The sequence below is a fragment of the Hemitrygon akajei genome, chromosome 1, assembly GCF_048418815.1.
Source record: "Hemitrygon akajei chromosome 1, sHemAka1.3, whole genome shotgun sequence".
Taxonomy (NCBI): domain Eukaryota; kingdom Metazoa; phylum Chordata; class Chondrichthyes; order Myliobatiformes; family Dasyatidae; genus Hemitrygon; species Hemitrygon akajei.
Window position 1 is genome coordinate 125,204,600 of NC_133124.1, and position 27,578 is coordinate 125,232,177.

At 39.2% G+C, this 27,578-nt stretch overlaps 1 protein-coding gene across 1 annotated transcript in view; it reads left to right on the top strand.

Moving 5' to 3' along the window:
- The window catches only part of LOC140715396 (regulator of G-protein signaling 22-like), a 70,285-nt gene continuing 42,707 nt past the window's right edge, over positions 1-27,578 (top strand). The window contains exons 1-6 of the mRNA XM_073027942.1: positions 1-293; positions 15,072-15,100; positions 17,430-17,492; positions 21,107-21,328; positions 23,000-23,085; positions 23,640-23,775. Coding sequence (XP_072884043.1) covers positions 257-293; positions 15,072-15,100; positions 17,430-17,492; positions 21,107-21,328; positions 23,000-23,085; positions 23,640-23,775 — 573 coding nt within the window. The 5' untranslated portion in view covers positions 1-256. The remainder of the gene's footprint in view (positions 294-15,071; positions 15,101-17,429; positions 17,493-21,106; positions 21,329-22,999; positions 23,086-23,639; positions 23,776-27,578) is intronic.

Here is a 27,578-nt window from a genome sequence, read left to right on the forward strand (position 1 = left end):
AAGTTTCTCTGTCTACCTCCATAGCAACACAAATCGGCACAAAACTGCTGCTCTCATTGGGCGGGCTCAACATCACCCATTTGCCCATTTCCTGCTGAAAATTACAAAAGAAATTAATTGCAACGTGCGGTACTCCTCAAGCAGATTTGAAAGCTGAAATTCTTCCTCTTCTAATTGCGTTCTCCTCCCTCGGGAACATTAACAATCGGTGCCGAGATCGCGGTAATCGAGTTTACACGGAACCCAGACGTTGCCGATGGAGCAAGAAAACGTCTCAGGCAAATTGAGCGCAGGTAAGGTGATGGCAGGGAACAACACTCCTAAGGAATTAGTTTTCTCAGTCCCACCGTTTGATCACCTGTCCCTTTTCACTTGAACTTCGGCGAAGAGTCTGATGTGCCAAATGAATGTTCAGCACGTTTCCACTCAGTGGCCTCTGGTACCTGAAGTGGCCATTGAGCATGTGTTCGTGATTTTCTGCTGCTGTAGTCCATCCACTTCGAGGTTCGACGTGCTGAACGTTCAGAGATGCTACGTATTTTCCACACCACTATTGTAATGCCCGGTTATTTGAGTTACTGTTCCTTCCAGTCAGCTTGAACCAATCGGGCCATTCTCCTCTGACCTCTCATTAACAAGGTGTTTTCGCCCACAGAACTGCCAGTCACTGGATTTTTATTTTGTTTTTCTCACCATTCTCTAAACTCTAGAGACTGTTGTGCTTGAAAATCCCAGGAGATTTCTACCCTACTCAAACCACCTGTCAGGCACCAACAAAGTTAAAATCACTTTCATCCCCATTCTGATATTTGGTCTGAAAAAACATCTGAACCTCTTGACTATGTCTACATGCTTTTATGCAATGAGTTGCTGCCACATGATTGGCTGGTTAGATATTTACATTTAAAAGCAGTTGTACAGCTGTATCTAGTGAAGTGGCCACTGAGCGTAATTACTGATGTGTAACTTTAAGATGGGAAATATCATTAATTTCAATGGCGTGTTTTTTTAAAGCTGTTTGCAATTTATCACAAGCTCTTTTATTCATTTGATACATTTTAAGAAAGTCAAAGATTTGACAATATATTTAGAATCACTGTAATTTAATTATTTCCAATTACTGATTTCCCAATCCCACCCTCTAAGTGACGAGCAATGAATTTAGCTACTCTCTCCCTTTCAATGGAACTTTAGAAACTTTTACCATAAATTATTTTGTATTATTTGCTACTTTTTATTCTTTGCTAGTTCATAGCCATATTCTGTTTTCTTCACCATTCTTTGCCTGTTTCTAAAAAATATTCCAAATATTGCTTGCCTGCCATTAATCCTTACAACATTGTATTGTATGTCTTAAAAAAAATAGTGGTGGATATGCCCCAGTCCGTCACAAGCAAAGCCCTCCCCATCAATGAGCACATTTACAAGGAATGCTGCTACAAGAAAGCAGTATCCATCATCAAGGACCCCCATAATCCAGGCCATGCTCTCTTCTCTCATCCACCACCAGGCAAGGGGTACAGGCATTTTAGGTCCCACACCACCAGGTTCAGGAAGCCTACAGCCCTATGACCATCAGGCTCCTGAACCAGAGTGGATAACTTCACTCAACTGAACATTCAATTAAACTCCACAACCTATGGGCTCACTTTCAAGGACTCTATAACTCATGTTCTAGGTACTACTTATTTAATTTTTTTTGTATTTGCACACTTTGTCTTCTTTTGCATATTGGTTATTTGTCAGCCTTTGTCGTTTTCCATTGATTCTATTGTATTTTTTTGTTTTACTGTGGATGTCCACAAGAAAATGAATCTCAGGGTAGTATTTGGTGACGTATATGTACTTCGATGATAAATTTGCTCTGAACTTTGAACTCCTCCTTTCTATAGAACTGTAGAAACAACTTTTACCACGTATTTCTCGCTACTATTTATTATTTTCCAGTTTAAAGCCATATTCTATTTTCTTGTTTATTTTGCTTTATCATTCTTTGCATGGGTAGAGTCATAGAACACAGCAGCACAGAAACAGGCCCTACGGTCCATCTAGTCTGTGTCAAACATTTAATCTGCCTAGTTCTATCGACCTGTACCTGGACCATAGTGGCCCCATACCCTTTCATCCATGAACATATCTAAATTTCTCTTACATTTTGAAATCAACTCCACATCTACCATTTCTGTTGGCAGCTTGTTTTACATTCGTCACTTTGAGTGAAGAAGAACCCCCTCATGTTCCCCTCAAACTTTTCACCTTTCACCCTTAACCCATGACCTCCATTTGTAGTCTTGCCCAAAAGCCTGCTTGTACTCTAGTCACCTTATCTATACCCCTCATGATTTGTTTACCTCATCAAATCTCCCCTCAGTCCCCTATGATCTAGGGAATAAAGTACTAACCTATTCAACCTTTCCCCATAACTCAGGTCATCAAGTCCTGGCAACATCCTTGTAGATATTCTCTGCACTCTTTCAATCTTATTTATATCTTTCCTCTACGTAGGTGACCAAAACGGCACACTATACTTAGACATCATCAATGTCTTGTACAATATTCCAACTCCTGTACTCAATACATTGACTTATGAAGGCCAATCTGCCAAAAGCTTCCTTTATGACCCTATCTACCTGTGACACCATTTTCGAGGAATTATGGGTCTGTATTTCCAGATCCCTCTGCTCTATTGCACTCCTGAGTGCCGTACTGTTCACATACCGAGCGACCTACCCTGCTTGGTCTTCCCAAAGTGTAACACCTCACACTTGTCTGAATTAAATTCCATCTGCCATTTTTCAGCCCATTTTTCCAGCTAGTCCATTTCCTGCTGCAAGCTTTGCTAATCTTCTTTGCTGTCAACTACACCCTCAATCTTGGTGTCATCCGCAAATTAGCTGATCCAATTTACTACATTATCATCTAGATTGTTGATAGAGATGACAAACAACAGACCCAGCACCAATCTCTGCGACTCTCCACTAGTCACAGGCCTCCAGTCAGAGAAGCGACCATCTACAACCTCTCTCTGGCTTCTTCCTCGAAGCCAATGTCTAATCCAATTTACTACCTCACTGTGAATGCCAAGCAATTGAACTTTCTTGACCAACCTCCCATGTGGGGCCTTGTTAAAGGCCTTGTGAAAGTCTATGTAGGCAACATCTACTGCCTTACCTTCATCAACTTTCTTGATAACTTCCTCGACAAGCAGTATAAGACAGGCTAAACATGAGTTACCACGCAGAAAGCCATGTTGACTGTCCCTAATCAGTCTCTGTCTGTTCAAACACTTATATACTGTATCTGGTTCCTTAGAATACCTTCCAATAGCTTTCCCACTACTCATGTCAGGCTTACCGGCCTGTAATTTCCTGGCTTATTAATGGAGCCTTTCTTAAACAATGGAACACCATTATCTATTCTCTTATCCTTCAGCACCTCACCTGTAGCTAAGGATGCTTTAAATATTTCTGCTAAGGCCCCTGCAATTTCTGCACTTGCCTCCCTCAGGGTTCGAGCGAACACCTTGTCAGGCCCTGGGAATTATCCGCCTTAGTTTGCCTGCAAGACAACAAACACCTCCTTCACTGTAATCTGTATAAGATCATGATGTCACATCTTTAGATTCTGTGTCCGCCTCCTGAGTAAACACGGATGCAAACATTCCATTTAAAATCTCCCCCATCTCTTCGGCTCTCAGCATATGTTACCAGTCTGATCTTCCAGAGGACCAATTTTGTCCCTTGCTATCCTTTTGCTCTTACTATATCTGTAGAAGCCCTTAGGATTCTCCTTCACCTTGTCTGCTAGAGCAAGCTTGTTATTTTCTTTCAGCCCTTTTGATTTCTTTCTTAAGTGTTCTCTTGCATTTCTTATATTTCTCATGTACCTCATTTGTTCCTGCCTGCCTATACCAGCAAAGTACCTCCTTTCTTTTTCTTAAGCAGAGCCTCAATATTTCTCAAAAGCTAAGGTTCCATGTTATCCTTGCTTTTTATTCTGAACATACACAATCTGTACTCTCAAGCTGTCACTTTTAAGGGCCTCCCCCTTACCAAGTACACCTTTGCCAGAAAACAACCTGTCCCAATCCACACTTGCCAGATCCTTTCTGATATCATCAAAATTGGCCTGTCTCTAAATTGCCGTATATTCTGGAGTATAAGCCGATTTCCCCCCCCCCCCCCCCCATTTTCAGGGTTAAAAAAGTGACTTTTTCATGTTACCTTTGTATAAGCCGACCCCTTTTGTAGAGGTTTTTGATTTAACCAGAAAAGATCACAAGATCTCTCATGCCGGTACTCAGCTTTGCCATATCGGGACCCTGGAAATTCTGTGAACCAGTACTTGCTAAGAAAACAGGCCTACACATTGTAGAGCATTATAGTCGAATTCTTAATAAATAAATCAGGGAAGGAGATTTTGGATTAGGTTTCCAATGGAAAAGAATCCTCTGAAATGTAACCCCCGGGAAACCATTTAGCACCCATCATAATCTCGTTAAAACATAACACGGGATGGCGGGATCAGCATGTGTACTCAGTATTGAGTTTGTGACCACCATGTACAAAAGATTAAAACAAATGCGATATGATGCTGGCTTCAAGCTGAAGGTTGTTGATTTTGCTAAAGGAACGAATAATTCTGCAGCTGCTAAGAAGTTCAGTGTAAACGAGAGAGTGTGATAGAGTGGAGAAAGACAGAGGACACACCGAGGGAAATGCCAAAGACAAAATGTGCAAACCTAGAGAAAACATACCAGTGGCCAGAACTGGAAGAAAAAGTTTTAGAGTGGGTGAATCACCAGCGATCGTCTGGATACATTGTTAAGTTCCTCCGACATTTTGTGTGTGTTACTCTACATTTCCAGCATCTGCAGGATCTCTTGTGTTTATGATTTGATTTCTTTGTGTTAGTTGTTACGAACCCCGTAACTGGGTCACTTTCCAGCAAAGATAGAGAGGTCCGTTGAAGTCTGATGATACTATTTTTAACAGTATTTATTAGTAAAATTACACAAAAATAATATCAATGCAAATATACAGATAATATACGTCGTCAATACTAAATCTAAAAGTGCGGGTATAATAATAATCAATAAGAAATAAGCTCTATCGTTGTCTAGGGGATAATGTATTGTCCGATGGAAATATAAAGTTCACTCAGTTCATGCAGGCTGCAGCCGTTGGGGACCGCTGTGTTGCAATTGTTGGAGAGAGAGAGAGATTTGGAGAAAAACTTGTCGGCTTTCCTTGATGATTTCGATTCGTCAGGAGTCGCGTTGTCGTGGCCGTTCACTTGTGACCTCTCCTTTAGCTAAACCGTTCTTCCGTGGTGAGCTCGCCACCCTGGCAAGGGAGGACGCACACGGGCCCCCACCGGCTTTTGCTATAAAACGCTGTCACTGGATTTCTAGCGTTTCTCCTGGTGCGTCTAAAGGGGTGTTCCCCAGACCCTCTTTTATCCTTACTCACGGGGTCTCAGATGTCAATCAGGTTGGGATGATGCAATCCCTCAACCAGACCACTCTGGTTGTCCCCTGAGGGGTTTCAATGAATAGTACAGTACTCAATACACAATTCCTTCTCCACGAGACAATGGCAGTAATCAGTGGTTTCGTTCCGCTGAGGTAAGGACACATTCCACCTGGTTGTGTATTCTGTGTGTCTCTCTCTCATTTCCTGGGTCCCAGACCCGAATTAATAGCGATCTTGCGATTCTCAAAAAGGAGGGGGCGACTTTGTACCCTTCGGCCCCTCAGAGTTGCTTCACATTCATAACATAGTCTTGAACACTTTTGCAATATTCCTTTCTTCAGTGCTTTGACAAGTCTCACTGATCTCTGTGATAAACTAAATGTGTGCTAAATATTGTATTTCATAAAGCCCTCAACACAGAAGTGAGAACTGTTATCGCCATCCACGTTCAGATGAACAAATGAATTTCATAGATAAAGTCTTATCAGTATTGACTCCTGCCAACTCAAAATAAATCAACTCTGCCCATCAGTAGCTCTAATTGTTGACTGTCATGGCTCACTACACATTTCATCGAGTCCAAAGTCACCAATACTTTGCATGACTATGATTTCAAGTTCAAATATCAACTTCAAGTGACTTTAAATTTATGCTTTTAAGTTTGGCTCTTTGGGGCGGTAGCAGTTAGAATGATGCTATTACAGCTCAGGGTGTTGGAATTTGGGCTACAATCCTGACATCATCTGTTAGGAGGCTGTATGTCTTCCCCTAAGAATGTGTGTGTTTTATCCAGGTGCTCTGATTTCCTCCCACAGTCCAAAGACACACCAGCTAATGGGTTAATTGGTCATTTTAAATTGTTCTGTGACTAGGGTAAGTTTAAATCTGGAGTTGCTGGTGGTGTGGTGGGACAGAGGGATCTGAGAATACCTTGAAAGTGGCATCACAGGTAGATAGGGTCATAAAGAAAGCTTTTGGCACATTGGCCTTCATAAATCAATGTATTGAGTACAGGAATTGGGATGTTACGTTGTTATTCTGGTCATCTATCTACGGGAAAGATATCAATAAGATTGAAAGAATACAGAGAAAATGTGCAAGATATTGGTAGGACTTGAGGAACCGAGTTACACGGAAAGGTTGAATAAGACCAAAAGACATAGGAGCAAAATTTGGCCACTTGACCCAATGTGCCTGCTCTGCCACTCCACCATGGCTGATTTATTATCCCTCTCAATCCCTTTAACGCCCTAACTAACCAAAATCGTATTAACCTCTGCTTTAAATATACTGAATGACATGGCTTCCACAGCTGTCCGTGGCAATGAATTCCACAGATTCACCACCGTCTGGCTAAAGAAATTCTTCCTCACCTCTGTTCTAAATGCATGTCCCTCTATTCTGAGGCTGTGCCCTCGGGTCTTAGACTCACCGACTATAGGAAACATCCTCTCCACATCCACTCTATCTATGCCTTTTGATATTCAAGAGGTTTTAATGAGATTCCCCCCCCCCAATTCTTCTAAACGCCAATGAGTACAGTACCAGAACGATCAAACACTCCTCATATGTTAACCCAATCACAAACAAGACAAAATCTTTCTTTCTTTTTAAATCTTTTTATTAATTTTTAAGCAAACATAAATGAAACATGAATACAGAGAGTTTGAGAGTACATAGTTAATAGTTTAAATAAACATTCAAATAGATGATAATCAATATATAATAACCTCCCAAACTCATGGTATTTATGAACAAAAGAAGTAAAAAAAAAAACCCAAAAAAGAGGGAAAAAAACACCAACCAACATGGGCCATTGCATAATGTCAAATATATACAGTAGTGCCAATAACTCCGAACCTCCATCCAAATAATTAAGGATAATAGAAGTGAGGTTTAGGAAAAGACAATTTAACTCATATGAAAATGTTGAATAAATGGTCTTCAAGTTTCTTCAAATTTAACTGAAGGATCAAAGACAACACTTCTAATTTTTTCTAAGCTTGAACAAGAGATAGTTTGAGAAAACCACTGAAATATAGTTGGAGGATTAATTTCTTTCCAATTCAATAAAATAGATCTTCTAGCCATTAATGTAACAAATGTAATCATCCGTCGAGATGAGGGGGATAAACAACTATTATCCACCATTGGTAAACCGAAAATTGCAGTAATAGGATGCGGTTGGAAAATAACCCATATGTTTTGGTCTTGCCCTTATTTTGCAAACAAGGGCAAGACCAAAACATATGGGTCAATGAAGCAACATCAGAATGACATCTGTCACAGGTTGGATTAACATGAGAGTAAAATCGAGCAAGTTTATCCTTAGACATATGAGCTCTATGTACAACCTTAAATTGTATTAGGGCATGTTTAGCACAAATAGAAGAAGAATTGACTAATTGTAAAATTTTCTCCCACTGCTCAGCGGGTATAAGACAATGAAGTTCTTTTTCCCATTCCTTCTTAATTTTTTCTGATACTTCTGGCTGTATTTTCATGATCATATTATAAATGACAGCTACTAAACCCTTCTGACAAGGATTCAGAGCTAAAAAAATTTCCGTAATGTCCGATGGACATAATTTCGGAAAAGACTGTAACTCATTATTCAAAAAATTTTTAACTTGCAAATATCTAAAAAAATGAGTTTTAGGTAAATTATATTATTAGATAACTGTTCAAAGGACATAAAGCTATCATCTAAAAATAGATCACGAAAACATGTTATACCTTTTGTTTTCCATAAAACAAAGGCTTGATCCATAAAAGAGGGCTGAAAAAGAAAGTTAGATATTATGGGGCTTGATAAGATGAACTTATTCAAGCCAAAAAATTTATGAAATTGAAACCAAATTCGCAATGTATGTTTAACTATAGGATTAGTTATTTGTTTATTCAATTTAGATAAAGAAAAAGGAAGTGAAAATCCTAAAATTGAAAACAATGAAAAGTCTTGTACAGATTTACATTCCAAATTTACCCATTGTGGGCAAGCTGCTATAGTCGATTCTTGCGTTCAAAATATTAAATATCATATATTAACTGCCCAATAGTAAAATCTCAAGTTTGGCAAAGCCAAACCACCCTCCTTCTTAGGCTTCTGTAAATATTTTTTGCTTAGTCTAGGATTTTTATTCTGCCACAGATAGGAAGATATTTTGGAGTCAATGATATCCAAAAAAGATTTAGGAATAAAAATTGGTAATGCTTGAAATAAATTTAAGAATTTGGGTAATACCATCATCTTAATAGCATTAATTCGACCAACCAATGACAGAGGTTATGGAGACCACCTGGTAACAAGTTGCTTAATTTGGTCAATTAAAGGTAAGAAATTAACTTTAAATAAATCTTTATGTTTTTTGGTAATTTTAATACCCAAATAAGTAAAATAATCTGTGACAACTTTAAATGGTAAATGTTTATAAATTGGAACTTGCATATTTAATGGAAATAATTCGCTCTTATTAAAATTCAATTTATAACCAGAAAAGTTACTAAACTGAGCAAGCAAGGACGAAATAGCAGGAATAGATCTCTCAGGGTCGGATATGTATAGTAACAAATCATCAACATATAATGATAACTTATACGTCCCTTCCCCACGAGTAATACTCAAAATATTAGGTGATTCACAAATAGCTATAGCTAAAGGTTCCAAAACAATGTCAAATAGTAAAGGACTTAACGGACAGCCTTGCCTTGTACCACGGAATAACTGAAAAAAAGGAGATCTTTGATTATTGGTAAAGACAGAGGCCAAGAGTTTATAGTATATTAATTTAATCCATGATATAAATTTTGAACTAAAATTAAAATGCTGCAATGTATTAAATAAATATGGCCATTCAACTCTATCAAATGCTTTTTCAGCATCTAAGGAAATGACACATTCTGGTATTTTGGGTGAAGGAGTATAAATAATATTAATTAATTTTCTAATGTTAAAAGATGAGTAGCGGTTTTTAATAAATCCAGCCTGATCTTCAGAAATAATTCGAGGTAATATATTTTCTAATCTAGTGGCCAAAATTTTACTAAAAATCTTAAAATCCGTACTCAGCAAGGATATAGGCCGATAGGATGCACATTCAGTAGGGTCTTTATCTTTTTTAAGAATTAAAGAAATAGAGGCTTCATAAAAAGATTGTGGCAATTTACCTATAGTTAACGCATCTTTAAAAATTTTACAAAGCCAAGGAGAAAGTATAGAGGAAAAGGATTTTAAAAATTCTCCAGTATAACCATCCGAACCAGGAGCTTTACCGGAATTCATTGAAAAAATAGCCTTTTTTATTTCAGTTTCCATAATAGGTGTATCTAGGAATACACTATCCTCTACTGTTAATTTTGGGATATTCAATTTTCTTAAAAATTCATCTATTATAGAAGAATCCTCAACAAATTCTGATTGATATAAAGAATTATAAAAATCTGGAAAATCTTTATTTATCTCTTTATGGTCGATCGTCAGAGTGCCATCTTGTTTATGAATCCTAGTAATCTGTTGTTTAACCGAAGCAGTTTTCAATTGATTAGCCAATAATTTGCCAGACTTATCTCTATGTACATAAAACTGGGTTCTAGATTTAATTAACTGATTTTCAATCGAAGAGGATAATAACAAACTATGGTCCATTTGAAGTTCCACTCTTTCTTTATAAAGGTCTTTGCTGGGGGTCACTGAATAAATCTTATCAATTGCTTTGATTTTATCAATCAATGTTAATATTCTAGAATTAGTTCGTTACAAGACAAAATCTGTAGATGCTGGAAATCCAAGCAACACACACAAAATGCTGGAGGAACTCAGCAGGCCAGGCAGCATCTATGGAAAAGAGTAAAGTCAACGTTTCAGGCCAAGACCTTTCTGCCAAAGGGTCTTGGCCTGAAAAATCAACAGTACTCTTTTGCATAGATGCTGCCTGGCCTGCTGTGTGTGTTTCTTATACATTAACCCATTTATTCTGGGAGTCAATCTCGTGAAGCTGCTCAGGACCATCTCTAACGTCAGCAATTCTTTTCTTCATTAAGGGGCCTAAAACTACTCACAGTCTGACCAATGATTATAAAGCCTCAGCATCACATCCTTGCTCTTATATTCTAGTCCTCTGGAAATGGACTCAACCTTCGTTAACCTTTAGGGAATCCTGCACATGCACTCCCAAGTCTCTTTGCACCTCTGATTTTTGATATTTCTCCCCATTTAGAAAATAGTCTACACCATTACTCTTTCTACCAAAATGCATGACCATACACTTCCCTACATAATATTCCATCTGCCACTTCTTTGCCCATTTTCCCAATTCATCCAAGTCCTTCTGCAGTCTCCCTGTTTCCTCAACACTACCTGCCCCTCCACCTATCTTCATATTGTTTGCAAACTTAGCTACAAAGCCATCAGTTCCATCAACCAAATAGTTGACATACAACGTGAAAATAAGTGGTCCCAATACCAACCCCTGCAAATCACCAATTGTCACCAGCAGCCAACCAGAATAGGCCCCCTTTATTCTGACTCTCTGTGTCCTGCCGATCAGCCAACCTTCTCTCCATGCTAGTATTTCTCCTGTAATACCATGGGTTCCTATCTTGTTAAGCAGCCTCATGTGGGGCACCTTGTCAAAGGCTTTTTAAAAATCAAAGTAAACAACATCTACTGACTGTTATAGACTTTGTCTATTATGCCTGTTATTTTCTCAAATAATTCCAACAGATTTGTCAGGCAAGATTTCCCCTTAAGGCCTACTTTATCATGTGCCTCCGAGTACCCCGAAACCTCACCCTTAATAACGGACACCAACATCTTCCCAATCACTGAAGTCAGGCTAACTGGCCTATAATTTCCCTTCTTCTGCATTCCCCACTTCTTAATGAGTGGAGTAACATTTGCAATTTTCCAGTTCTCTGGCATTACAAGGATTACTCCTTCGTGATAATGATCAGTTAGGCACAGAGAGAATCTGTATTCACTGAGAAATACCCTTATTATCTCAACAAGAAACTGCATGAAGTTACACAACTAAATCTGTGCACACCTTGTAAGTTTCCCTGACCTTCCATGAACAGTCAAAGAATAGAAAAGGTTATACCCGGGAAAGGGGTCAATGCTCCAATGTGGAGTCCTCCGTATCCGCGATCGTTGATCTCTGGAGAGTTGTACCTGCCTCACATTCAAAGCCTCTCCTTTCCTTATCAGTTCAAATGGTGCATTTCAGTCTTGATGGCTCAAGGTCATCTGACCTGTGTCACCTTCCTATTGGCTCTGGGCCAATCCAGCACCCATTTATTACTCTCTTCTCCAAGTAATAACTGGTAATTTATGGCTCTTTGTTCTAAATCAGTTACCAAACCAGTAACTACTTTGAATCCTAAGAGTCTGTGTCACTCAATACTTCATTTTCCTTATCAGTATATGTCTTAATAACTTGTGTACGTCTAGTCCATTGATGGATTATCTCCCTTGCCTCCTCTACAACTCATGTCCAGTCTTCAGTCAAGTGAGGAACCAGTGGTAAATCGGTAACAACATATTGATCCATATCACTGTTGGATTGTGAGGTTCTCCTTTGTTACCATGTCCACTGTTAACTGAGGCAACGTTTGTCCTCCAATAGTCCGATTTAAAGTCACACTCCCAATGGTGACATTATAACTTTCCAAAGGACACGGTTTCCATCTCTTGGTATAACTTGTAGCTACTGTTGCTATATAATATATCTAACCCACCAGTGCATATTGCATGAAAGACTGATTGATTATTCACTTGCAAAATAGAGAATGAAATAATTTTCTTAAGTACTGAAACCACAATTCGTAACTTGTTATTTCTTTTGGACAAGACCAGTGGTCTCCCCCTCGATGACTCCCTGTAAACTTTGATGCTAGTGGTCTCCCAGAGAGACTACCTCTGGATAAAGGTCGATCCCTTTCCCAGTACCATTCATAACAATAGAAAGTGTTGGTGGGTTACTGAAGGATATCAAAGTCTTCTCATGATATTTGTCCACATTGTGAATCCTTTTCAAAGGGTAGGTTAACTGCACCAATATAAGACCTTCATTTACCATCATCGCAGGTACCCATAATCTATTGGTTAGAGTAAGACTTTGAAAGTGACACGAGGGTCCCTTTTCTCCAACCCATTCTTTCATCAAGTATCAAACTGGTTTGATACCCAGATTGGTACTTGATGTGCATTAAGTTGTAATGAATTTGTGCCAATCATGGCAAGCATCTAACTAGCATATGTAGCACAGATCTCTCTCTCTTATGTGTTTCTTTGTGAGGTCCATGCTATCAGATTCATTGCATCTTTAAAGGGCTTCAGAAATTTAAGCGCATCCAGAGTTGCCTAGATGCACACTGACCAATTTGATTAATCTGTATCTGATCATGATCATTTTCTCCAGTAATAGCCTACATGTTTTTGCTGAAGGGACTGTATCTGTTTTGCTAATTCTACTATGTATCTGAGGTATTAACCGTGGCTACCCCTGAGGCAGAACTTGCTCCCATTAATCCCAATAGCCCTCCCTTCCTTCGATTTTTGACTGGTTTAAACTCATTTCTGCTTAGATGTCTCCCAAGACGTTGAGTAAATAACTGTCTCATTGAAGCACCATTGAGGCGCCATCATTTCAGTTAGATTAAAATATACCTGCATGTGCTGGTGTCCTGGTACCAAAGTGAAAAATTCCCCTGTATAGACCATAAGACCATACGACACAGGAGCAGAATAAGGTCAGTTGGTCCATTGAGTCTGATCCACCATTCAATCATGGCTGATCCTTTTTTCCCCTCCTCAACCCCACTCCCTGGCCTTCTCCCTGTAACCTTTGATGCCATGTCCAATCAAGAACCTATCAAGCTCTGCATTAAATACACCCAATGACCTGGCCTCCACAGCTGCCTAGGGTAATAAATTCCACTAATTCACCACCCTCTGGACAAGACCAGTGGTCTCCCAGACAAACTATCTCTGGCTAAAGAAATTTCTGTGTATCTCTGTTTTAAATGGATGCCCCTCTATCCTGAGTCTATGCCCTTTTGTCCTAGATTCCACCTCCATGGGAAACATACTTTCCACATCTACTCTGTCTAGGTCTTTCAACATTTGAAAGGTTTCAATGAGACACAACCCCTCCCCCACTCCTAAATTCCGGTGAGTACAGACCCAGAGCCATCAAACGTTCCTCGCATGAAAACACTTTCATTCCTGGAATTATCCTTGTGAACCTCCTCTGAACCCTCTCCAATGTCAGAACATCTTTTCTTAGATAGGAGCCCAAAATTTTTCACATACTTGAGGTGAGGCCTTACCAGTGCCTTATAAAGCCTCAGCATCACATCCCTGCTCTTATATTCTAGACCTCTTGAAATGAATGCTAACATTGCATTTGTCTTCCTCACCACTGACTCAACCTGCAAATTAACCTTTAAAGTGTTCTGCACAAGGACTCCCAAGTCCCTTTGCATCTCAGACTTTTAGATTTTCTCCCGTTTAGAAAATAATCTGCACATTTATTTCTTCTACCAAAGTGCATGACCATGCATTTTCCAACATTGTATTTCATTTGCCACTTTCTTGCTCATTCTCCTAATCTGTCTATGCCCTTCTGCAACCTTTCTGTTTCTTCAACACTACCTGCCCCTCCTCCAGTCTTTGTATCATCTGAAAACTTGGCAACAAAGCCATCTATTCCATCACCTAATTATTGATATACAGCATAAAAGAAGCGGTCCCAACACTGACCCCTGCGGAACACCACTAGTCACTGTCAGCCAACCAGAAAAGAATCCTTTTATGCCTACTCGCTGCCTCCTACCAATCAGCCAATGCTCTAACCATGTTAGTAACTTTCCTGTAATACCATGGGCTCTTAACCTGGTAAGCAGCCTCATGTGTGGCACCTTGACAAAGGCCTTCTGAAAATCCAAATATACAACATCCACTGCATCCCTTTTGTCTATTCTTGTAATCTCCTCAAAGAATTCCAACAAGTTTGTCAGGCAAGATTTTCCCTGAAGGAAACCATGCTGACTTTGTCCTATCTTGTCCTGTTACACAAAATTCTCCATAATCTCATCCTTAACAATTGACGCCAACACCTTCCCAACCACTGAGGTCAGGCTAACTGGTTGATAATTTCTTTTCTGCTGCGTTCCTCCTTTCTTAAAGAGTGGAGTGAATTTGCAGTTTTCCAGTCCTCTGGCACCTTGCCAGAGTCCAATAATTTTTGAAGATCATTACTAACACCTCCACAATCTCTACTGCTACCTCTTTCAGAACCCTAGGGTGCAGTTCATCTGGCCCAGGTGACTTGTGTACCTTTAGTTCTTTCAGCTGTTTGGGCACCTACTCCTTTGTAACAGTAACCGTACCCACTTCTCTTCCTTCATTCACTACAACATCAGGCATACTGCTCGTGTCTTCCACAGTGAAGATTGATGCAAAATACTCATTTAGATCATCTGTCAACTCCTTGTCCCCTGTTCTATCAGAAGTTTATAAATTAAATTTAATCTGGTTGATTTGAAATGATCTAGTTGGTTTATGCTCCCCTAACTTTGGAATGTTTTGTTTTTCAGAGCCTCCTAATATAACACTGGATGACTTTGTAAGTATATCAAAAAGCGGTGAATTATGTGTAAGGGTGTTTTTTTTTTCCTTTGAAGGAATGTCTCCAAGCAAGGATCAAGAATCACCATTATTCACCATACAGATTTATATGTCATAGGAATTTTCTGTGGTATTTTGACATGTAACAAAAAAAAGTACATTCAACAATTATAAAGAATTATTTGAAAATATATCTAGAAGCAGAAGTACAGATGTGGAATAAAATGTGCATAAGTACATAAACAACAACATGTATTTACAATGTAAACAGCATTATAAATAAGTGATTTAAGGTGTTTACAGTGAAATTTAGTGATGGGGATAATAGAGGGGGTGGGGGGGCTAACTAGAATGGTTAATCAGATTAACTATCTGCAGCCAAAAACTTTTAAGATGGTATGAAGATGGCAGCCAGAAAATCAAACTTCAAACCCCCAACCCCCTTCCTCACAATAAAATCTAACATATAGCCCACAAGGAGAAAAAACAGCGACAATGACATCAAACCTCCAGCCCCCTCTCTTACACACAAAAAAACTAACTGATCGCCCACCCAGAAAAACACCAACAAGAACATCAGACCCCAAATCCCCAATCTCCCCCCACACAAAGAAACTAACATAATCGCAAAACTACTATATTAAAATAATACTAATGTATTAAACTAATATGATGGCAGTATAGAATTGTACATCCTTTGAATTTGTCCCTAGGGCTGGGGTTCCCAACCTTTCTTATGCCTTGGACCCCAGGTTGGGAACCCCTGCCCTAGAAGGACCCCTGGACCTATAAAGAGACCATCAAAATAATTTGTTTCTTTCCACTAGAGTTACTGTAGCAAAATACTTTCATTGTAAAACTCATTCCTTTCTTGTTAAGTACTTTGTGGAAGTTTTATACTATTCAGTGTAAAATAAAACTACACGGCATGAAAATGCTTGTCAAGACAAAGATGGAGATATACAGGGTAAATGGTTCAATCTGTTTGGAAGTTGCTTTCTTAGATTTATGGAGCATTCCAAACATTGTAGAAGTGCAGTGAAAAAATAAATAGGCCGCCCAAGGCAAATGATGTTTAGCAAAAAGGACAAAAAGAGGTGACTTTTTTAAAAATTGAGATACAGCACTGAATAGGCTCTTGTGGCACTTCGAGCCACGGTGCCCAGCTAACCCCTGATTTAACCCTAGCCTAATCAATTTACAATGACCAATTAACCTACCAACTGGTCTTTGGACTGTGGGAGGAAACTGGAACACCTGGAGGTCATGGGAAAAACATACAAACTCCTTACAGGCAGCAACGTAATCTGTACCCGGGTGGCCTGAACTGTATAGTGCTGTGCTAACCACTACGCCACCATGCCAACATGTACAAGATGATAAGAGCCATAGATTGAGTAGACAGCCAGAGACTTTCCCAGGATGGAAATGGCTGATATGAGGGGCCATAATTTACGGTGATTGGAGGAAGATATAAGGGGGAAGGGGTGGATGTCAGATGAAAGTATTTTACACAGAGAATGGTGAGTGCATAAAACATTCTGCCTGGGGTGGGGGTGAGGTATCTACATTATTTAAGATACTCTTAGATATGCACATGGATGATGGAAAAAATCATGTTGGCCTTAAAGAAGGAGAGGTAGGTAGAGAGTTTGGGCTGCATAGGATGTTGATTCTAGAGGATAGGCAGGATATGAGGGGTAAAGAGACAAGAAAGGATGTTCCGGGATAGGATCCTTCAATGGCCCCTACGTTACATATTAAAGCAATCTAACATTCATTAGCTGAAATTCTAAAAGTAAAAAACATGTTTGCAGAGCAATTGGTTAAAATTGGGAATGTGGAACTAATTGAATAGGTAATTAAAGGAGCTGGTATAGCACAGTGAACTAAATTGGTGTCTTCTGTGTTTAATAAGAATCTATGATCATATGCTTGCTTTATATCCAAAGAAATGTCACTGATTAAAAACAATGTATCTTCCAGAAAAGATTTACATTTAATTTTGAATATTGCCCTGATTTATGATGGTAATGAGATGTGCAGAATTGTCAATGAAAATGGCACATTGACCCAGTTTTTTTGAATTTGGGTTAGGAACATTTAGCATGAGATAGATGTGCTTTTTAAGCTGCAAAACCACTATTTCCCATAACTAAAGAAAACAGGAAAGGAGATGAAGAGAGTTAAAAAAAAAACTCTGACTGTTTATTCGTCTCCATAGATGCTGCCTGACCTACTGAGTTCCTTCAGCATGTGTTGCTTAAGATCTCCAACATCTGCAGAATCTTTTGTGTTTACTATTCCTGTTTCCTTTCTTCTTTCAGGAAGACTTTTTACTAACTGATGACCTACTCGTGGATTATTTCAATATATTTCTTGATTTGCTGGTAAGTGGTTTATTAATTATAACAGCACTACGGGCATTCTGAAACTATGGCGAGTGGCATTCCACAAATAAACACAAAAAGGTCTTCAAATTAATAGCAGGCTTGGAAAGAGATTTGTAGAAGAGGAGCTCTTTGCCGAGTGCTTATAGTGAATATAGGACTGAAAATGAGCATCTCTGTCCTTGGAGTGAAGTAGTTTTTGTCCAATGTGGATGGCTTGCTATTGCCCATGTATCCATGGTATTCACCTGCCTTTTCCGAATGTGGAGAAGCAAGCAAACTGACTCTCTGCACCTGAGATGCTCCAGCAAGGTATATAAGTGGTTGGTTTAAGCCCCCGTTGGTCTATCACTGAAACTCTACCTGAGGTACCTTGACGTGAAACGCTTCAGAATTTATCAGAAACCTGAAAATAAATATTCAAATAGATTTAAATACCTAAAATAAGAATAACTTTTCAAATTTAGCTTAGGGATATGAATCATTGCCGATGAGGTCAGTGTTAATTTTCTAGTCCTTTCCACTGGAATCGATTTGTTACAATTGGCTTGTTGGACCACTTCAAATGACAACCAAAAGTCAACCACACCAGGTAACACTGGGCGCATATAGACGGCTACCATCTTCCACATTCCTGCCAGGTTGCTGCAAAGTACTTTTAAAGTGCTGCTTTTATTGTGACATTCAAAGATGAAAGTTTAAAATAAAATTTATTATCAAAGCACATATATGTCACCATATACAACCTTGAGATTCACTTTCTTCCTGGCATTCACTGTAAAAAAAAAGTTTTTTTTTAAGAACTACACACAACAAAGGGCAAGCAACCAATGTGCGAAAGAGGCAATCTGTGCAAATAAATCAATAAATAATATTAAGAACATAAGCTGTAGAGTCCTTGAAAGTGAGTCCATAGGTCGTAGAATCAGTTCAGAGTTGAAGTTATTGGTGCTGGTTCAGGAGCCCGATGTTTGTAGGGTACTAACTTCCTAAACCTGGTGCTGTGTTACCTGTGGCTCCTGTACCTCCTGCCCAGTGGTAGAAGTGAGAAGAGAGCATGGCATGAATGGTGTGGGTCCTTGGTAATGGCTGCTGTTTTCCTGTGCCAGCTCTCCTTGTAGATGTGCAGATGAGCTCACTGGTGGAGAAAGCTTTTCATGTGATGGACTGAGCTGTGTCCATCACTTTTTGTAGGCTCTTCCATGCCTGGGCATTGATGTTCAAGAACAAAAAAGCCTACAAAAAATAGTGACACAGCTGAGAACATCACAGGCATGATCACAGACAACATTGAAGTTTGCACAGCTGGTTCCTTTTTCTTCAGCACCATCAGTCAAAAAGTATATTATCTTACGGTTATTTGATGCACTCAGTGGCCACTTTATTAGATACAGGAGTGGTCTTTTGCTGCTGCAGCCCATTCACTGCAAGGTTTGAAGTGTTGTGCATTCAGAGAGGCTCTTCTTCCCACCATATTGTAACACATGATTATCTGAGCTTCTGTTGCTTTCCTGTCAGCTTGAACCTGTCTGGCAATTCTTCAATGACTTCTCATTACAGAGCGTTCTTGCTCATAGGAACACTGTTCCCTAGATGTTTTCCGTTTATTGCACCATTCTCTGTAAACTCTAGAGACTTCTGTGTATGAAAATCCCTGGAGAAACTCAAACCACCCCATCTGGCACCAACAATCATTCCATGGTCAAAGTCACTTAGATCACATTTCTTCCCCATTCTGATGTTTGGTCTGAACAACAACTGAACCTCTTGACCATGTCTGCATGCTTTTGTGCATTGAGTAGCTGCCAGATGATTGGCTGATTAGATTATTTGCATTAACGAGCAGGTGTGTCACTACCTAATAAAGTGGTCACAGAGTGTAATTACTAGTCAACAAGTTTACATAAGTGGCACATTGTGGTGACAACAGTACTACAGAATATCATTTAATTTCACTATAAGTTCTTTTCCTCAATTAGAAGGATTCCAATTCTATTGTATATCTACTGTGGGGATAAAAACTATTCCCTGAAAGGCTGACCTTTGTGATGTAAACTGTAGAAATAGAAGTTAGATGAATTTGGTATTTTAATTACACTTGGTATAGTTTAAGTTTCATAGAACAGTGCAGGCCCTTTGGCCCACAATGTTGTGCTAACTTTTTAATCTACTTCAAGATCATTCTAACCCTTCTCTCCTACATAGTCCTCCATTTTTCTTTCAGCCATGTGCCTGTTAGATATGCCCAGTGCAAGAATGACAACAGAGTAATATTATTAAATGTTTTTACTGAGTCACGTTAGTAATGGTGCATGCTCAGCAGCTTACAGTGTGGGAGTTACAAAGCAGGCCCGTCAAGACTAAAACTTGCACACTCAAAACAGAGAGAGCCCTCTGCCAGTAGGAGGCCTATTCATTTCACTGGGTTCTCCTCATTCTTTTCTTAAATATCCCCAACGTATGTTCATTCCACAGACCCATCACTCTCTGTGTAAAACAAAACTATCTTTGACGTCCCCCTATATGTCCTTCCAAACACTTCGAAATTACGCCCTCTTTTACTAGCTATTTCCACCCGGGGAAAAGGAGTTTGAGGAGATTTGGTATGTCACCAAAAAGCCTTCTGCAAATTTCTGTAGAGGTACGATGAACAGGATTTTGACTGGTTGCATCGTAGGCTGGTATGGAAGCTTTAATTCCCTAAATCTGTTCATAGAAAAGATATGTAGATATATCGATCGATACTTTATTGATCCCAAAGGAAATTACCGTGTCACAGTAGCATTACAAGTGCACAGATATAGAAATATTAGAAGAGAAGTAAGAAAGAATAAAAAATAAGTTACCTCAAACAGTCTAACAGGAGGGGGGTGGTCATCACTTCCCCAGCCAAAGGTTGACTCATTATAAAGACTCATGGCTGAGGGTAAGAAAGACCTCATATAGCGCTCTTTGGAGCAGTGCAGTTGTCTTAAGCAAAAAGATGGCATGGCAAATGCATAAGAAGTAGAAGCAAGAGTAGGCCATTCAGCCCCTTAAGTCTGCTGGACCTTTAAATAATGGATATTTTGCCCCAGCACCACTTTCTCTGCTAACCAGTGTTGATCTCCAAGGCCTGAAGTGTGTCCAGAAGAAAATCCAGCATGAGATGGAATCTAGAATTTGAAGTAAGTGAAATTATCCAATACAGCATATATGACTTCACTCACCTCAACTCTGAACTGATTCCACAACCTATGGGCTGGCTTTCAAAGACCTCTCAACTTATGTTCTCAGCATTGTCTGTCTATCTATTTATTTATATTTATTTATATATTTATGTATTTATTTATATTATTTGCAGTTCGTCCTTTACACATTAGTTGTGTTTGATTGTGTGTATTTTTGCAGTGATTTTATTCTATTTTTTTGTTCTACTGTGAATGCCTGCAAGCAAATGAATCTCAAGGTAGTATATGGTGACGTATACCTACATTGATAATAAATCTACTTTAAACTTTGAACGTTGAAGTGAAACATTGTTAATTTCTAGATTCTGCTGAGTTGGCAAGCCTGCTGGCGAAAAATAATTTCTTCCTGTGCATAAAACCTGAAACCACTTACTTGCTTCACAGAATTTTCCAATGCCAATTTGGTTTAATAAGGCTACCGGGACATTTGAGATTGTTGACAATGCCAAGAAAAACCTTCGGAAACATTTAAAAAGTCTGGTGCAAGCCCTTTCGCCTGTGGACTCCATCTATAATGTGACGATCAAGTCTAAAAGAAAATATTCTCAGCCCAAACAAAGTGTCACCAATCTGGATGTCAAATTTGATGATACATACATTGTAATGGTAGGTATATAATGAATAGTTTCATTACATTTATTGTATGTTCAATTTCGTGAATTGAGATTAATTAATATAATTAAGATTAAGAAAAATAATATCAAATATATAAATAAGATAACATATATCAAAAATTTCCATGTGAAATTTGAAATTGCTGTAAATGTGACTTTTTAAAGAAAAAAAGGCACACATCTTGGGTGAACCCTTCACTGGAAATTGGAATCAGTTTGCAGTTATATACAATCAAACTTGGTGTCTGTGAAAGCTTAAAGCTAGGAAGAGCTCATTGGCCATTTATTGTTAGTACCATGGAGTTTCCCTTCCATCAAAGTGACTGGGGAAAAAACATGTTGTGGATCAGGTAAGTCAGTCAATACGTTGTACGTGTTTCTGGTTACTTTTTTAAAATTGCTATTTTGTGCAATGGTGATCAGGGCAGACTGGCTGTGCAGTCTGCAGTCAATGAACGACACAGCACCAAATTGAACTGCACTAAGCAGAACATTTCTAGATTGCTTCAATGACTCTATGGTTTGATGTTTTATATTATGTGGGGTTTCCACTCATTTTTTTGCCATATGATATAGGAGCAGAATTAGACCATTCAGCATATCGAGTCTGCTCTGTCATTCCATCATGGCAGCTCCCAGATCCCACTCAACCCCATACACCTGCCTTCTTGCCATATCTTTTGATGCCCCGAGCAATCAGGGAATGAACAACTTCTGCTTTAAATATATGCATGGACTTGGCTTCTACTGCAGTCTGTGGCAGAGCATTCCACACATTTACTACTCTCTGGCTAAGAAAAATCCTCCTTACCTCTGTTCTAAAGGGTCATCCATTCATGCTATTTGTTCTCTTTTTTGCATGTTGGGTGTTTGATGTTTTCTTTGAATGGGTTCCATGGTTTTCTTTGTTTCATGGCTGTCTGCGGGAAGACGAATCTCAGAGTTACATACGGCATAAGTACTTTGATAATAAATGTACTGTGAATCTTTGAACTAGGGCTTCAGTCCTGCACTCCTTCCCACTGACTGGGGCCTGGTTCTTGCACTCCCTTTCAACTCTGTCCACTGGAAAAATTATTATAATACTAAAAAGAAGTGAATTAAAAGGGTGTTGGAATATTATTAGAAATAACATCCAGTAGAGTCCAGAAAATCTGCTAGGCATCACCAGCAAAATATAGGATTACAGGAAATTTTATGTTAACATGAGATACAGAAAGTATATTTTGAAAAAGGTTTTAGGGTCCTTAAGTAAAATAACAATGTCCTAAATGATCTAAGTGATTAAGAGCACAATGAGAAGTTCACTGATGGGAGGGATCTGGAGGGCTATGGTTCAGGCTACAGATCAACAGGAACAGGCAGAATAATAGTTCAGCATGGGTCAAAGGGCCTATTTTTTGCTCTACGACTCTTATTACAATGCATAAGAGATGATTCAGAACACCACGTTGAAGGAGTATTCTAATATTGAAGGAAGCTTCGGATGTAGACAGTGGTATGGTCTTAAATGGATTTAAACCAAAAGATGAAATTTAAAAATTTGATAATACTCGGAAGGACCGGGACTTGATACAGGACAATAATTAATAATTCTTTCAGACCTCGTTATTTGTCTCTTTTCAAAGGACATCAGATTGATAGATTTTGTTGTTAATTTTAGTGCCTCGATCACGAGCAAGGTATGGCTTGGATGAAATCTGAGAGGCTTCCAGCGTTCCTTCGGAGTGACTGTTACTTTGAGTACAGGTAAATGTTCTGAATGAAAGCGGTGTTTGCCGAAGGCTGTAAGCTTCAGATCAATCAGCATCTGTGGAGAGGAATAAAGAGTGGACGCTTTGGGCCGAGACCCTTTGTTAGGTCCTGCTGTGGGCACGAGAGCTATGAGGATCATGATTGCAATGCTTGATTGCTTATCACAGCGTCAATGTCCAACGTGTTGAGCTCCATCAAATAAAGCTCCCTGGAGTGCCTCTGTCAAACTGTTAGAAATGTGATGAATTAGGCTCTGATTTATAAACATCTCCTTTATATAGTCAATATTGTTTGGTGTTTGCACGGTTTGTCATCTTTTGCAGATTGCTTGCTTGTCAGTCTTTGTGTCTGGTTTCTATTGCAATTCAATTGTATTTCTTTGTTTTACCATGGATGCCTGCAAGAAAATGAATCTCAGAGTAGTATATGGTGACATATACTGTACATATTTTGATAAGTATATTTGTTTTGAACTTTGAACAAAAAGGGGAAAAAATAATGTCTCTGTCTTGTAAGTATTATGGTTTTGTTTCTGTTGCCATTTACAGGATTGCAAAACTACTGTCTCAACTAGAATGCAGCTCTAGATCTGGCATGCCACATATAGATTCTACGTATCGCCCCTGGGCTATGGAGGTGGAAGAGAAAAGCCTGGCTGTAGACCTGATACCATTGCACCAAGAAGTATGTTTGCCAGTGATCTATCCCTTACTCTTTTATTAAACTTTTCCTAGATCTAATGATAGCTCAATAGCTCTAATCCTTTTTGACAATTGTCATACCAGTTAGATTTTATGATGACGATTAGGATTTGAATTGGCAACAACTAGCACTGATATACCTTGTGAACACTCTGTCTAGGGAACTAAAGATCACACTGGAAAACTGTTTGATCGAGGCACAAAAACCATCTTGTATGTATCAACCTCAGTGATGTTGCAGTTATATAATACTTATGCTCTGTGATCAGCAAACAGTATAGCTAATGTGTACACCACACAATTCTGCTAATAGATATTAGGTCCATGACCAAGTGATTTACTTTCAGAATGAAAAATTCTGGTAAAAGGAATTCATCCATATTGTTCCTCAGTTAATATTGTGGAATGGGCAGCTGGAATTTTACCCAATTTTTACTTTAAGAAGAAGCATCCCCAATATTGAACTGGAGTAAGACAGAAGCAAATTATTGCCTCACTGAAATTGGGTCCATGACCTAAAATTGTTTTACTAATTCATCACCCAAATGAGTTGAATGATACCACCTGCTTTCCATCTTCTCCAGAACACACTGGTGCAATTCTACACTGTCATCATAGAGAGCATCCTCACATCGGACATTACTGTCTGGTTTGGTGCAGCACCCTCCCACAATATATAAAAATTACAGCAAACTGTCAGGTCAGCAAAAAAGGTTAACTGTCTGCAGTCTACCATCACTGCAGGGTTTGTACGTGTCCTGGACAAAGAGTAATCACTGCGGACACTACCCACCCAGCAAACTGCCTTTTTGATAAGCTCCCTTCTGGAAAGCACTATAGGGCTATTATAACAAAATCTTTACGCCATCTAAAAAGTTTCCTCCCCAGGCACTAATCTGATCAACCATTCTAGTTAGCCTCCCCCACCCCCTCTGTTACCCTTGTAACTGCATGCAGTGTAAACCTCTTTTTATAATGCTACTTACATCATTAATACATGTTGATATTTTTGTATTTATGCACATTTTATTCCATATTCATTATTTTACCTAACTTTATGTTTATATAATTCTATATTCTTTATGATTGTTGAATATTGGTTTTTTTTTACACATTGTGCTCTAATAAACACACCCACAGTAAATTCCTATATACATGGAAATATATATGGTGAATGAAGTCAATCTTTGTCAAAACAACCCACTTCTCCAGGATTATCCTGGAAGATAAATATAACCCTGTTATTTTTCCCTCCAGTGCCAACCATTTTTCTAAATTCCTCTTCTCTGCAACTTCTACTCACATCCCCTAAAAATATGTACAAAGTACCCTCACCTGGTACTTGAATAAACCTCGCCTCCAGCTTAACACCAAATGAGTCTCATTTTGGAACTCTTTTGCTTCTTCCAAATCTCTTTCTTTCTCTAGTTTCTTTTCAGTCTTTGAGTCATAGAGCAACATAGCACAGAACCAGGCCCTTCAGCCCATCTAGTACATGCTGAAAGGTTACTCTGCTTAGTTACATCAATCTGCACCTAGACCGTAGCCTTACATACCTCTCCGAGCAATGTACTTACCCAAATTTTTCTTAAATGTTGAGATCAAACCAGATTTTGACATTTAAGAGAAATTTGGATAGGTGCATGGCTCAGAGGGGTAGGTCAATGGGTTAGACAGGGTAATAGTTCAGCATGAACTAGATGGAACAAGCGGTCTATTTCTGTGCTCTAATACTCTATGGGCCCACGCCCACCACTTCCACTGGCAGCATCGTTCCACACTCTCACCACCCTCTTATCCTCCTTAAATATTTCACCTTTCATCCTTAACCCGTGATCTCCAGTTCTGGTCTCATCCAACTTATGTCATCCATAAGAACTGCTTCCTGTGCAATTGATCCTTTGCTTCTAAATTGTTTATCACTCTGATGACCTTCCTGGCCTCCATGCTAGCTGAGTTATTCTACTTGGGCACCGTGCCCTTCTTTTAACAAACCATTGCCATACCCTCTTCTCAAGAAAGACACCCTGAACACCATTGTTGTTGCAAATTTGAGTCCTTCATGGATGTTGGTGACAGAATCTCACTATCAAACTATGGAATTTTGGCCAAAGAGCTGAGATCTCCTGTATAGTTCAGAATCAGAATTCAAATCAGAATTGGGTTTATTATCACTGACATACGTCGTGAAACTTGATGTTTCGCACAGCAGTACAGTGGAATACATAAAAACGTATGATAAGTTACAGTAAAAATATGTAAAATAATTAAGTAAGTAGTGCAGTGTGAGGTTAGTGGTTTATTGGTTCATTGATCTTTCAGAAACCTGATGGCAGAGGGAAGAAGCTGTTCCTAAAATGTTGAGTGTACATCTTCAGACTCCTGTATCTCATCCTCGATGGTAGTAATGAGAAAAGTGTTACATTAAAGCATTGTTACTGCAAAACGCAATTCATATCTGGCCCAGTGTAATGGTATAGAAACGATCCCTCAAATGCCCTATCCCACCAACTAAAAGCAGATGTTCCAGATGCTGAAAAAGAGAGCTTTGCAACTGGATACTCAATTTCCTCATGTGCAGACACCGGTCAGTTCGAGTTGGCAACAACATCTCCTCCACAATCACCCTCAGCACAGGTGCACCACAAGGCTGTTTGCTTAGTCCCCTGCTCTATTCATTTTATTCATTTGATTATGTGGCTAAGTACAGCTCCAACGCCATATTTAACTTTGCTGATGGCACCATTGTTGTTGGCCGAATCAAAGGTGGTGACAAATCGGCATATAGGAGGGAGATTGAAAATCTGGTTGAATGATGCCACAACAACAATCTCTCACTGAATGTCAGCCAAACCAAAGAGCCGATCATCAACTTCAGGCAGAAAAAACTGGAGGTCCATGAGCCAGTCCACAATGGGGGACTGGGGGTGGAGAGGGTCAGTAACTTTAAATTCCTTGGTGTTATCATATTGGAGAATCTGTCCTGGGACCATTACAGAAGTGCCATCACAAAGCAGGCAGGACAACACCTCCACTTTCTTAGAAGTTTGCAAAGATTTAGCATGTCACTAAAACTTTGACAAACTTCTACGGGTGCATAGTGGAGCATGTCCTAACCAGCTGCACACAGCCTGGTATGGAAACACCAATGCCCAGGAATGGAATTGTCTACAGGAAGTGGTAGAATGAGTGCACTCCATCACGGGCAAATCCCTCCCCACCTTTGAACACATTTACAAAGGGTGCCTCAAGAAGCAGACCCCCCCCCCCCAACAACTTTCCAGGCCAGGCTCTCTTCTCGCTACCACCATGGGTCAGGAGGTACAGGAGCCTTAGTTCCAAACCACCAGGTTCAGGAACAGTTAATCACCCTTTAACCATCAGGCTCTTGAATCAACGTGGATAACTTCACTCACCACAACTCTGTACTGATTTCACAAGCTATAGACTCACTTTCAAGGACTCTTCAACTCATGTGCTCACTATTAATTTTTTTTGTACATTTTGTCTTCTTTTACACTTTGGTTGTCAGTCTTTGTTTATGTATGGTTTTTCATAAATTCTATTGTATTTCTTTATTTTCCTATAAATGCCTGCAAGAAAATGAATCTCAACTTTGTGTATGATGACATATATGTACTTTGATAATATATTTGCTTTGACTTTGACTTTGAATGTACAGTATGTTGACAGATAAAAGGGGAGAAGGGAAGTAAAGAGATGCCTGACAACTGACGTAAAGGTCAGATTTCAGAGTGTATTATTCACATGCAGAAAGTAAAGATA